The following is a 13,993-nucleotide window of genomic DNA, read 5'->3' on the forward strand; positions in this document are numbered from 1 at the left end:
GTTCTGGGTACGTGTCGTCAGGCCCCCGTTCCCTCCCTCCCTCCGTGAAAGCAAGGGCAGACAATCATTTCGCGCCTTTTTTCCTGAGTTACCTGTGCAGACGCCATACCACAGCAAGCATGGAGCCCGCTCAGGTAACCGTCACCCTATGTCTCCTGGGTGCTAGCAGACGCGGTACGGCTTTGCTGCACAGTAGCAGCAACCCCTTGCCTTCTGGCAGCAGACAGTGCAGTACGACTGGTAGTCGTCCTCATCGTGTCCGAGGTGCTCCTGGCCGCGTCGGCTGGGAGCGCCTGGGCAGACATGGGCGCAGGGACTAAATTTGGAGTGACTTGACCAGGTCATTCTCTTTAGTCCTGCAGTCAGTCCTATTGAACCGTCTTATGGTGAGCGGGCAGGCGATACGGACTGCTAGCAGTCGTACTGTACCATCTTCTGCCAGGCAGGCAAGAGATGAGGATTGCTAGCAGTCGTATTGCACCATCTTCTGCCAGGCAGGCAAGAGATGGGGATGGCTAGCAGTCGTACTGTACCATCTTCTGCCGAGCAGCCATGAGATGTGGATGGCATGCAGTCCTTCTGCACCGTCTGCTGCCAGCCAAAGATGTAAAAGATAGATGGAGTGGGTCAAAACAAGAAATAGACCAGATTTGTTTTGTACTCATTTGCCTCCTCCCCTGTCTAGGGGACTCATTCCTCTAGGTCACACTGCAGTCACTCACAGAGAAGGTGCAGCGAGGTAAATCTAGCCATGTATCAATCAGAGGCCAGGCTAACCTCCTTGTTCCAATAACAACGATAACTTAGGTGCACCATTTCTTATTGGAACCCTCCGTGCAGTCCTGCCTGAAATACTCCTTGATGTACAGGCACCCCCTTTGTTGATTTTAGCTCCCTGAAGCCAACCCTGTAAGCCGTGTTGTCAGTCGCCCCTCCCTCCGTCAGAGCAACGGCAGACAATCGTTCCGCGCCTTTTTTCTGTGCGGACGCCATACCACGGCAAGCATGGAGCCCGCTCAGCTCACTTTGGCAATTAGGAGCACATTAACCACCACACGCATTATCCAGCAGTATATGCAGCACCAGAACATGGCAACGCGATACCGGGTGAGGAGGCGACGTCAGCGCGGTCCCGTGAGTGATCAGGACATGGACACAGATTTCTCTGAAAGCATGGGCCCTGACAATGCATGCATCATGGTGCTAATGGGGCAGGTTCATGCTGTGGAACGCCGATTCTGGGCTCGGGAAACAAGCACAGACTGGTGGGACCGCATAGTGTTGCAGGTCTGGGACGATTCCCAGTGGCTACGAAACTTTCGCATGCGTAAGGGCACTTTCATGGAACTTTGTGACTTGCTTTCCCCTGCCCTGAAGCGCATGAATACCAAGATGAGAGCAGCCCTCACAGTTGAGAAGCGAGTGGCGATAGCCCTGTGGAAGCTTGCAACGCCAGACAGCTACCGGTCAGTTGGGAATCAATTTGGAGTGGGCAAATCTACTGTGGGGGCTGCTGTGATGCAAGTAGCCCACGCAATCAAAGATCTGCTGATATCAAGGGTAGTGACCCTGGGAAATGTGCAGGTCATAGTGGATGGCTTTGCTGCAATGGGATTCCCTAACTGTGGTGGGGCTATAGACGGAACCCATATCCCTATCTTGGCACCGGAGCACCAAGCCGCCGAGTACATAAACCGCAAGGGGTACTTTTCGATAGTGCTGCAAGCTCTGGTGGATCACAAGGGACGTTTCACCAACATCAACGTGGGATGGCCGGGAAAGGTGCATGATGCTCGCATCTTCAGGAACTCTGGTCTGTTTCAAAAGCTGCAGGAAGGGACTTTATTCCCAGACCAGAAAATAACTGTTGGGGATGTTGAAATGCCTATATGTATCCTTGGGGACCCAGCCTACCCCTTAATGCCATGGCTCATGAAGCCATACACAGGCAGCCTGGACAGTGGTCAGGAGCTGTTCAACTACAGGCTGAGCAAGTGCAGAATGGTGGTAGAATGTGCATTTGGACATTTAAAGGCGCGCTGGCGCAGTTTACTGACTCGCTTAGACCTCAGCGAAACCAATATTCCCACTGTTATTACTGCTTGCTGTGTGCTCCACAATATCTGTGAGAGTAAGGGGGAGACGTTTATGGCGGGGTGGGAGGTTGAGGCAAATCGCCTGGCTGCTGGTTACGCGCAGCCAGACACCAGGGCGGTTAGAAGAGCACAGGAGGGCGCGGTACGCATCAGAGAAGCTTTGAAAAACAGTTTCATGACTGGCCAGGCTACGGTGTGAAAGTTCTGTTTGTTTCTCCTTGATGAACCCCCCCCGCCCCTTGGTTCACTCTACTTCCCTGTAAGCTAACCACCCTCCCCTCCTCCCTTTAATCATTGCTTGCAGAGCCAATAAAGTCATTGTTGCTTCACATTCATGCATTCGTTATTCATTCATCACACAAATAGGGGGATGACTACCAAGGTAGCCCAGGAGAGGTGGTGGAGGAGGGAAGGAAAATGCCACACAGCACTTTAAGCACAGCACTTTAAAAGTTTACAACTTTAAAATTTATTGAATGACAGCCTTCTTTTTTTTGGGCAATCCTCTGTGGGGGAGTGGCTGGTTGGCCGGAGGCCCCCCCACCGCGTTCTTGGGCGTCTGGGTGTGGAGGCTATGGAACTTGGGGAGGAGGGCGGTTGGTTACAGAGGGGCTGCAGTGGCAGTCTGTGCTCCAGCTGCCTTTGCTGCAGCTCAACCATACACTGGAGCATATTGGTTTGGTCCTGCAGCAGCCTCAGCATTGAATCCTGCCTCCTCTCATCACGCTGCCGCCACCTTTGAGCTTCAGCCCTGTCTTCAGCCCGCCACTTACTCTCTTCAGCCCGCCACCTCTCCTCCCGGTCATTTTGTGCTTTCCTGCACTCTGACATTATTTGCCTCCATGCATTCGTCTGTGCTCTGTCAGTGTGGGAGGACAGCATGAGCTCGGAGAACATTTCATCGCGAGTGCGTTTTTTTTTCTTTCTAAGCTTCACTAGCCTCTGGGAAGGAGAAGATCCTGTGATCATTGAAACACATGCAGCTGGTGGAGAAAAAAAAAGGGACAGCGGTATTTAAAAAGACACATTTTATAAAACAGTCGCTACACTCTTTCAGGGTAAACCTTGCTGTTAACATTACATACATAGCACATGTGCTTTCGTTACAAGGTCGCATTTTGCCTCCTCCCACCGCGTGAACGGATTTTGGTTGAATGCCAGCAAACATACACTGCAATGCTTTGTTCTACAGTGATTCCCCAGTACGTGTTGCTGGCCTGGAGTGGTAAAGTGTCCTACCATGAAGGACGAAATAAGGCTGCCCTCCCCAGAAACCTTTTGCAAAGGCAGAACCGCAAATGCCAGGGCAAAGTAATCCTTTCACATGCTTGCTTTTAAACCATGTATAGCATTTTAAAAGGTACACTCACCAGAGGTCCCTTCTCCGCCTGCTGAGTCCAGGAGGCAGCCTTGGGTGGGTTCGGGGGGTACTGGCTCCAGGTCTAGGGTGAGAAACAGTTCCTGGCTGTCGGGAAAACCGGTTTCTCCGCTTGCTTGCTGTGAGCTATCTACAACCTCCTCATCATCATCTTCTTCGTCCCCAAAACCTACTTCCGTATTGCCTCCATCTCCATTGAAGGAGTCAAACAACACAGCTGGGGTAGTGGTGGCTGAACCCCCTAAAATGGCATGCAGCTCATCATAGAAGCGGCATGTTTGGGGCTCTGACCCAGAGCGGCTCTTCACCTCTCTGGTTTTCTGGTAGGCTTGCCTCAGCTCCTTCAGTTTCACGCGGCACTGCTTCGGGTCCCTGTTATGGCCTCTGTCCTTCATGCCCTGGGAGATTTTCACAAAGGTTTTGGCATTTCGAAAACTGGAACGGAGTTCTGATAGCACAGATTCCTCTCCCCAAACAGCAATCAGATCCCGTACCTCCTGTTCGGTCCATGCTGGAGCTCTTTTGCGATTCTGGGACTCCATCATGCTCACCTCTGCTGATGAGCTCTGCATGGTCACCTGCAGCTTGCCACGCTGGCCAAACAGGAAATGAGATTCAAAAGTTCGCGGTTCTTTTCCTGTCTACCTGGCCAGTGCATCTGAGTTGAGAGCGCTGTCCAGAGCGGTCAGAATGGAGCACTCTGGGATAGCTCCAGGAGGCCAATACCATCGAATTCTGTCCACAGTACCCCAAATTCGAGCCGGCAACGACGATTTAAGCGCTAATCCACTTGTCAGGGGTGGAGTAAGGAAATCGATTTTAAGAGCCCTTTAAGTCGAAATAAAGGGCTTCATTGTGTGGACGGGTGCAGGTTTAAATCGATTTAACGCTGCTAAATTCGACCTAAAGTCCTAGTGTAGACCAGGGCTTAGAGACTAACCAATTTATTTCAGCATAAGCTTTTGTGAGCTACAGCTCACTTCATCGGATGCATACTGTGGATAGTGTCAAAGATCTTTTTATGTACACACAAAGCATGAAAAAATACCTCCTCCCACCCCACTCTCCTGCTGGTAATAGCTTATCTAAAGTGATCACTCTCCTTACAATGGGTATGATAATCAAGTTGGGCCATTTCCAGCACAAATCCAGGTTTTCTCACCTCCCCCCCCACACACACAAACCCACTCTCCTGCTGGTAATAGCTTATTTAAAGTGACCACTTTCCTTACAATGTGTATGAAAATCAAGGTGGGCCATTTCCAGCACAAATCCAGGGTTTAACACAAACGTCTGAGGGGGGAGGGGTAGGAAAAAACAAGGGGAAATAGGTTACCTTGCATAATGACTTAGCCACTCCCAGTCTCTATTCAAGCCTAAGTTAATTGTATCCAATTTGCAAATGAATTCCAATTCAACAGTTTCTTGCTGGAGTCTGGATTTGAAGTTTTTTTGTTTTAATATTGCAACCTTTAGGTCTGAGATTGAGTGACCAGAGAGATTGAAGTGTTCTCCGACTGGTTTATGAATGTTATAATTCTTGACATCTGATTTGTGTCCATTTATTCTTTTATGTAGAGACTGTCCAGTTTGACCAATGTAAATGGCAGAGGGGCACATGATGGCATATATCACATTGGTGGATGTGCAGGTGAACGAGCCTCTGATAGTGTGGCTGATGTTATTAGGCCCTGTGATGGTGTCCCCTGAATAGATATGTGGGCACAGTTGGCAACAGGCTTTGTTGCAAGGATAGGTTCCTGGGTTAGTGGTTCTGTTGTGTGGTATGTGGTTGCTGGTGAGTATTTGCTTCAGGTTGGGGGGCTGTCTGTAGGCAAGGACTGGCCTGTCTCCCAAGATTTGTGAGAGTGTTGGGTCATCCTTCAGGATAGGTTGTAGATCCCTAATCATGCGTTGGAGGGGTTTTAGTTGGGGGCTGAAGGTGATGGCTAGTGGCGTTCTGTTATTTTCTTTGTTAGGCCTGTCCTGTAGTAGGTGACTTCTGGGAACTCTTCTGGCTCTATCAATCTGTTTCTTCACTTCCGCAGGTGGGTATTGTAGTTGTAAGAATGCTTGATAGAGATCTTGTAGGTGTTTGTCTCTGTCTGAGGGGTTGGAGCAAATGCGGTTGTATCGCAGAGCTTGGCTGTAGACGATGGATCGTGTGGTGTGGTCAGGGTGAAAGCTGGAGGCATGTAGGTAGGAATAGCGGTCAGTAGGTTTCCGGTATAGGGTGGTGTTTATGTGACCATCGTTTATTAGCACTGTAGTGTCCAGGATGTATCTCTTGTATGGACTGGACCAGGCTGAGGTTGATGGTGGGATGGAAATTGTTGAAATCATGGTGGAATTCCTCAAGGGCTTCTTTTCCATGGGTCCAGATGATGAAGATGTCATCAATATAGCGCAAGTAGAGTAGGGGCGTTAGGGGACGAGAGCTGAGGAAGCGTTGTTCTAAGTCAGCCATAAAAATGTTGGCATACCGTGGGGCCATGCGGGTACCCATAGCAGTGCCGCTGATCTGAAGGTATACATTGTCCCCAAATGTAAAATAGTTATGGGTAAGGACAAAGTCACAAAGTTCAGCCACCAGGTTTGCCGTGACATTATCGGGGATCGTGTTCTTGATGGCTTGTAGTCCATCTTTATGTGGAATGTCGGTGTAGAGGGCTTCTACATCCATAGTGGCCAGGATGGTGTTATCAGGAAGATCACCGATGGATTGTAGTTTCCTCAGGAAGTCAGTGGTGTCTCGAAGGTAGCTGGGAGTGCTGGTAGTGTAGGGCCTGAGGAGGGAGTCTACATAGCCAGACAATCCTGCTGTCAGGGTGCCAATGCCTGAGATGATGGGGCACCCAGGATTTCCAGGTTTATGGATCTTGGGTAGTAGATAGAATATCCCAGGTCGGGGTTCCAGGGGTGTGTCTGTGTGGATTTGATCTTGTGCTTTTTCAGGGAGTTTCTTGAGCAAATGCTGTAGTTTCTTTTGGTGGGATCATAGGGTAATGGCTTGTAGAAAGTGGTGTTGGAGAGCTGCCGAGCAGCCTCTTGTTCATATTCCGACCTATTCATGATGACAACAGCACCTCCTTTGTCAGCCTTTTTGATTATGATATCAGAGTTGTTTCTGAGGCTGTGGATGGCATTGTGTTCCACACAGCTGAGGTTATGGGGCAAGTGATGCTGCTTCTCCACAATTTCAGCCCGTGCACATCGGCGGAAGTACTCTATGTAGAAGTCCAGTCTGCTGTTTCGACCTTCAGGAGGAGTCCACCCAGAATCCTTCTTTTTGTAGTCTTGGTAGGAAGGTCTCTGTGGATTAGTATGTTGTTCAGAGGTATGTTGGAAATATTCCTTGAGTTGGAGACGTCGAAAATAGGATTCTAGGTCACCACAGAACTGTATCATGTTCGTGGGGGTGGAAGAGCAGAAGGAGAGGCCCCGAGCTAAGACAGCTGCTTCTGCTGGGCTGAGAGTATAGTTGGATAGGTTAACAATATTGCTGGGTGGGTTGAGGGAACCATTGCTGTGGCCCCTTGTGGCATGTAGTAGTTTAGAAAGTTTAGTGTCCTTTTTCTTTTGTAGAGAAGCAAAGTGTGTGTTGTAAATGGCTTGTCTAGTTTTAGTAAAGTCCAGCCACGAGGAAGTTTGTGTGGAAGGTTGGTTTTTTATGAGAGTATCCATTTTTGAGAGAAAAGGAGTACTTGTGGCACCTTAGAGACTAACCAATTTATTTGAGCATGAGCTTTCGTGAGCTACAGCTCACTTCATCAGATGTTTACCGTGGAAACTGCAGCAGACTTTATATACACACAGAGAATATGAAACAATACCTCCTCCCACCCCACTGTCCTGCTGGTAATAGCTTATCTAAAGTGATGAACAGGTGGGCCATTTCCAGCACAAATCCAGGTATTCTCACCCTCCACCCCCCACACAAATTCACTCTCCTGCTAGTGCTAGCCCATCCAAAGTGACAACTCTTTACATAATCAAGTCGGGCTATTTCCTGCATAGATCAAGGTTTTCTCACATCCCCCCCACCCCCATACACACACAAACTCACTCTCCTGCTGGTAATAGCTCATCTAAACTGACCAGTTTAGATGAGCTATTACCAGCAGGAGAGTGAGTTTGTGTGTGTATGGGGGTGGGGGGGATGTGAGAAAACCTTGATCTATGCAGGAAATAGCCCGACTTGATTATGTAAAGAGTTGTCACTTTGGATGGGCTAGCACTAGCAGGAGAGTGAATTTGTGTGGGGGGTGGAGGGTGAGAATACCTGGATTTGTGCTGGAAATGGCCCACCTGTTCATCACTTTAGATAAGCTATTACCAGCAGGACAGTGGGGTGGGAGGAGGTATTGTTTCATATTCTCTGTGTGTATATAAAGTCTGCTGCAGTTTCCACGGTAAACATCTGATGAAGTGAGCTGTAGCTCACGAAAGCTCATGCTCAAATAAATTGGTTAGTCTCTAAGGTGCCACAAGTACTCCTTTTCTTTTTGCGAATACAGACTAACACGGCTGTTCCTCTGAAACCTGTCATTTTTGAGAGCTCATTCTTAATCTTTCCCTGTTTGCTGTAGAGGATGTTGATCAGGTGATTCCGCAGTTTCTTTGAGAGCGTGTGGCACAAGCTGTCAGCATAGTCTGTGTGGTATGTAGATTGTAATGGATTTTTTACCTTCAGTCCTTTTGGTACGATGTCCATCTGTTTGCATTTGGAAAGGAAGATGATGTCTGTCTGTATCTGTACAAGTTTTTTCATGCAGTTTCACAGGGCCTAATAACATCAGCCACACTATCAGAGGCTCGTTCACCTGCACATCCACCAATGTGATATATGCCATCATGTGCCCCTCTGCCATTTACATTGGTCAAACTGGACAGTCTCTACGTAAAAGAATAAATGGACACAAATCAGATGTCAAGAATTATAACATTCATAAACCAGTCGGAGAACACTTCAATCTCTCTGGTCACTCAATCTCAGACCTAAAGGTTGCAATATTAAAACAAAAAAACTTCAAATCCAGACTCCAGCAAGAAACTGTTGAATTGGAATTCATTTGCAAATTGGATACAATTAACTTAGGCTTGAATAGAGACTGGGAGTGGCTAAGTCATTATGCAAGGTAACCTATTTCCCCTTGTTTTTTCCTACCCCCCCCCCTCAGACGTTTGTGTTAAACCCTGGATTTGTGCTGGAAATGGCCCACCTTGATTTTCATACACATTGTAAGGAAAGTGGTCACTTTAAATAAGCTATTACCAGCAGGAGAGTGGGTTTGTGTGTGTGGGGGGGGAGGTGAGAAAACCTGGATTTGTGCTGGAAATGGCCCAACTTGATTATCATACCCATTGTAAGGAGCGTGATCACTTTAGATAAGCTGTTACCAGCAGGAGAGTGGGGTGGGAGGAGGTATTTTTTCATGCTTTGTGTGTACATAAAAAGATCTTCTACACTTTCCACAGTATGCATCCGATGAAGTGAGCTGTAGCTCACGAAAGCTTATGCTGAAATAAATTGGTTAGTCTCTAAGGTGCCACAAGTACTCCTTTTCATCTTACCACCAACAGGATTCGTAACACAACCCATGAGCAAAAAAAACCCCATCCCAAGCAAATTGGGGCATGCCCTTTCCCTTTGGTTCTTGAGTCCAGCAACCCCAAATCACCCAAAGTCCCAAAAGTCCAATGACCCAAAAGGCTGTGTCCCTGGTTAGGGCAGCCCCAGAGTTCAAAAGTTTATCTGCAGAGCTTTACTTCCCAATCTGGGTGGAGATGGGGGGGTGGGAGAGAGGTAAGGGGCACCTTACATGATCTGAAGCTGACTGCCCCACAGCTCCATAGGCCTCCGCTCCACTCAGCTCAGCCAGCTGCCCCACGAACTGCTTCGCTCGGCTCCGCGACCCACAAGCAGCTCCCACCTCCCCACAAGCAGCTCCTGCCATCCTATGAACTGCTCCACCAGCCTGTCCACAAGGCACTCCAGCCATCCCACAAACTGCTCCACAATATATCTTCAGGCTTCCCCAATACTTAACACAACACTCAGTGATTTCAGCTCTTAGGTGAATTCAGCTTGTAGTAGGGGAGCCTCAGTGCTGGTGCACCATTAGCCCAAAGTGAGCTCAGTAGCCTGTAACTAGACTCCTAATAGAATCAGAATTAGCTCTGATATTCCACAGTGGAGAGAGGAGAAAGTACAATGAGCATGTAAGGCCCTCACCCAGGGGCCCATACCACCAAGTATTAATACTTGTCCCCAGCCTCTCTCCATTCACAGAGTTTTGGAACCCATGACCCTTGCCTAGCAAGTGCTACTTAGTTGATGGTGAATCCCTCCATCATAACAAAAGGCCAAGTACAGTTCCAAGCACAGTTCCCATAATCAGGGTAATAACAATTTATTCTTTCTGCCCCAATAACAGAGACACTGGGGATCCCACAGCAGCCAAAGTGACCATTTGGGCAGCTATGGCCTCATTCTAGGCAGGGTGGGTGTGCCTATGCAAATGAGATCAGCCCCTGAAGTTCTTTTCCATAACTTACCACACCTCACCACCAGATGTCAGGGTGGAGCTCATCCTGACACCGCTTACACTTGGAAGGCATTTTTTGTTCCTGTAAACTGTATTTAGCTTTCCCAGTTGGAGGAATCCATGATACTTGGGGTTAACAAGGATGCTATGAAATGTATGTAGACTGTCCAGAAAGCCAGTCTTGGTTTTATCCCACTGAAATAAACATTGTCATGCAAAATAGACATGCTGCATTCTTGGTGATTAAAGCATGTATCAGAGCAAGTAAATAGAGCAAGGAGCTGCAAGGGGAGAGAGAAATGCCAGCTAGGTGTTCCACAGTGAATTTTATCTTCCAGCTCCATCTGGTTCCCAAGCCTGCCCTGTTTTGTGTGTGGAATAGCAAATTACACCACATCTAAGAAAAGCCCTGGCTGCTCTAGAGAACAAGAAGTAGAACCTGTGGTGCCGTGATGGTGGTGGTTTTCAAAAACAAGTTGGATTCAAAGGGCAAGGGGGGAGGAAAAAGCAAGTTTGGGGATCACAGAGAGATGTTTTTAGCTCCCCATGTAGAATGTTGTTGTCTTAATGATACACATACTGTACAATGGCTAAGATGTTCAAGAGTGATTAGGGATTTTGGGTGCCCAACAGGCCTGATTTTCAGAATGGGTGCTGTGCACTCTTTGAAAATCGGACCCCAAAAATCTGAGGCCTGCAAGACACTCCTTAAAAAAAATCTTACTCGGGGATGTTGGTATGACACCCACATGATAATAGATCACTGAACATCACTGACTGAAAATCAAAATGTTTGCCAGTTCTTCAGATGAAAAACACCTTGTTAGGCTCAAGCACATAACTGGGCTGAGGTTTTCTAAGCTAGAGAGAAGTAGAACCAGGAAGAGACCTGAAGGCAGCCAAACTCAGAAGTAGACCTGAGCAGAAAGTTCCAAATGAAGTAGTGGGTGGTTGTGTGTTTTGATTTGTGGGAAAGGACAATTTTTCATGAAGAAGTGCCCCTCTTCCAGATGTGCTCTGATCAAAGAAAGCCCAGGCTCTTCCTTTTATTTACGTTAAAGGCAAACGCCTGAAAGGGAGAGGGTGAGGTTGGGCCAATATTGCATGTCAGGAACAGGCTGGGAACAACAAATAAGAGGGCTCCTCTGGAAAGCCATATCTCTTTGCTCCCGGGGAGGAACAACTACAATAAGATGGACTTTTTCACTCCCTGTTCAGAGCAGCTGTGACAACAACAGGAGCCAAGGTTGTCTCTTCACCCCTCACTACCCAGGGTAGAAATAACTGTGTTTTCCCTCTCTGCGCAGAAGGCAGGACAATCATCCCCCATCTGCTGAATTCCACGGCGAGTGACAGAATCAAACCTTCTTCTAGCAGAGTCAAGTTTAATCATGGGGCCAAATGAGTCCAACACCTAGCCAGTGTAGCTGGGCTGGGTTCTGCAGAGATGGCATGTGCAGTCACCATCCTCTTCCCACCCAAGCCCGTGGAACTGCCCCATAGGTTACTCCAGAGATATTCCACTGCAGCATAGAGCGGGACCAAAGGACCTCTCTAAAGGAGGAACAAGGAATTTGGGCCGTCCCTTCCTTAGGCCACCTATAGCTTAGCCCCACTGACCCCCCCAGACCTGGATGCATTCCATGCAGCATGTGAACCTCAGAATGCTCCCAAGGAATACTCCCCCCACCTAGCATATCAGGATTGGGCTGGTTTCATTGTCCAGGGAACTTGCAGGTTTGGAATTGGCCCCTATGAACAGTGTGAGCAAAGTGTTAACTATACTAGGGAAACTTGTCATTGTAACACTAGACAATTTTAGAAGATTCTTGGTGCCGCAAGACTGAAGGAGTGACAGTCCCTCTACCATCACTGAGGCACTTCAGGAATCTGACATTACCATTAGTTTTGTTTCACTGTCCCTGAATCAAGTTCCATTTAGATCGTGTTAAAATAATGAGGCCAGTTTCTCCTCTCTCTGCATCACAGATCTTTTTGACCCTCATGGCATTCATTCTCTGCATGTTGGTCCTATTGACATGAATGGAAATTGCATGCACTGAACAAGTGCAATCAGGCCTGCCCACAGCAATTCTGGGTCCCAGGGGCAGGGCCATCCCTAGGGGGGTGCAAGGCCTGGGGCAGAAGGGACAAATCCGTCACTTCCGGGACCGACCCGTCACTTCCAGGACTGACCACACTGGCTAATCATGCCAGCCCATGGGGCCTGGAGCAGTTGCCCTGATTCACCATACCCTAGGGACACCTCTGCCCAGGGCAGAATAGTCAGTTGGACCCCCTTGAAAGGTCCACCTGACATTTGGGCAGCGCAGCACCTGTGCTGGCTGGTGCCCAGCGAGCTGCCAGCTGCGCTGCTGGGCGCACACTTCCAGCATGGCCAGAGCTTCCACATGCCCACCTGGCTGCCTTCGCTGCTGACGGTATCACCCTGCACAAGCCTAGAAGCCCTGCGGCCCGCCCGGGCGATTTAAAAGGGCCCAGGGCTCCCAGATGCTGCTACTGAGGCAGCGGTGGTGGCCGGGAGCCCCTGGGCAATTGCCCCTTTTGCCCCCCTTGTCGGCGGGCCTGAGTGCAATATACAATCGAGATCTGGAGCCAGAGAGGAAAGGTTTTCCTAGTTGTTTCCAAAATTTACATGAGAGCTTCTGGTAAGCATGTACCGCATGGACGCCAGTTGGATCTTCCAGTCTTTGATCATCAAGGGGGTTCCATCTGTGTCTAGAAGATGGGACACTTTTGCAGTATTGTTGCTTTCTTTTGATTTTTTGAATAAATATTTTGGGTTGGAATAATCTTTGTCTGGGCTTGAAAAGCCTTGCCAAATATTCAAAATTAAAAGTCAAAGACCTAGTTTCAGTCCTCTCACCCAAGTGACCTGCCCAGAATAACAGGCAGGTTAGGGTGCTTGCTTGGGTTGTGAGAGAATCATAGAATATCTGGGTTGGAAGGGACCAGAGGAGATCATCTAATTCAACCCCCTGCTCAAAGCAGGACCCATCCCCAATTTCCCTCCCCCCCTTGATCCCTAAAGTGGCCCCCTCAGGGATTGAACTCACAACCCTGGGTTTAGCAGGCCAATGCTCAAACCACTGAGCTACCCCTCCCCCCCACTGAGCTACCCCTCCCCCCCACTGAGCTCTCCCTCCCCCCTGTTCGAGAGAGGCCTAGTTCAAGTCTCTGACTTCAAACAGGAACTTGAACCCTGATCTCTCACATCGCTGGCGTGTGCCCCACGTCACTGTCAAGTGTCAGAGGGGCGGCCGTCTTCGTCTGGATCTGTAAAAGCGGCAAAGAGTCCCGTGGCACCCTACAGACTAACAGACGTATTGGAGCATAAGCTTTCGTGGGTGAATATCCACTTCGTCAGATGCATGAAGTGGAAGTTTCCAGAGGCAGGGATAAATATGCAAGCACTAAGCCACTGTGTTATTGGCTGTTCTAGGGTGGGGCTCTCTCAAGATTTCATCCTGGACCTCAGAAACTTTCCCACTGAAGGTTTGTCAGAACTGACCCCTTTCTATGAAAAGTCTTGGTTTTGACAAATGGCCTTTTCTGAGGGGTGGGGGAATCATTTTGTCTAAAAATTCCTAACCATATCTACAAATAATACCCAGCCTGTTAGCCAGATCTCTCCTCAAAGGCCAGCCATAACAAATGGTTCTGCTGTGTGCCCAGGAAGTCAGCAATTCTGGGCTATTTCAGAGCAGGGGCAGGAGGGCATTAGAGTCCAACCGCTTGAGAACTGCCCAGACTCATAGACTTTAAGTCAGACTATGATCATCTAGTCTGACCACCTGCACATTGCAGGCCACATAACCTTATCCACTCAATCCTATAATAGACCCCTCACCTCTGGCTGAGTTACAATTAGATTTAGAGGGGATCCAATGTCAGTGTCTCTGCTGATAACCATGACACTGTCATAGGAAGAGAGCTGTTTCTCAGGTAAG

General features: G+C 48.6%; 1 protein-coding gene across 1 annotated transcript; it reads right to left on the reverse strand.

The window, feature by feature from the left end:
• Positions 1-2,508: 2,508 nt before the first annotated feature.
• Positions 2,509-4,377, reverse strand: LOC142072070 (uncharacterized). Its single transcript, XM_075128276.1, has 2 exons — positions 3,467-4,377; positions 2,509-3,079 (listed from the first exon to the last, which is right to left on the reverse strand). The coding sequence occupies exons 1-2, from the start codon at positions 4,044-4,046 to the stop codon at positions 2,559-2,561; spliced, it is 1,101 nt and encodes a 366-aa protein (XP_074984377.1). The 5' UTR covers positions 4,047-4,377; the 3' UTR covers positions 2,509-2,558.
• Between the last annotated feature and the right edge of the window lie 9,616 nt (positions 4,378-13,993).

The sequence above is a fragment of the Caretta caretta genome, chromosome 5 (assembly GCF_965140235.1).
Source record: "Caretta caretta isolate rCarCar2 chromosome 5, rCarCar1.hap1, whole genome shotgun sequence".
Lineage (NCBI taxonomy): Eukaryota > Metazoa > Chordata > Testudines > Cheloniidae > Caretta > Caretta caretta.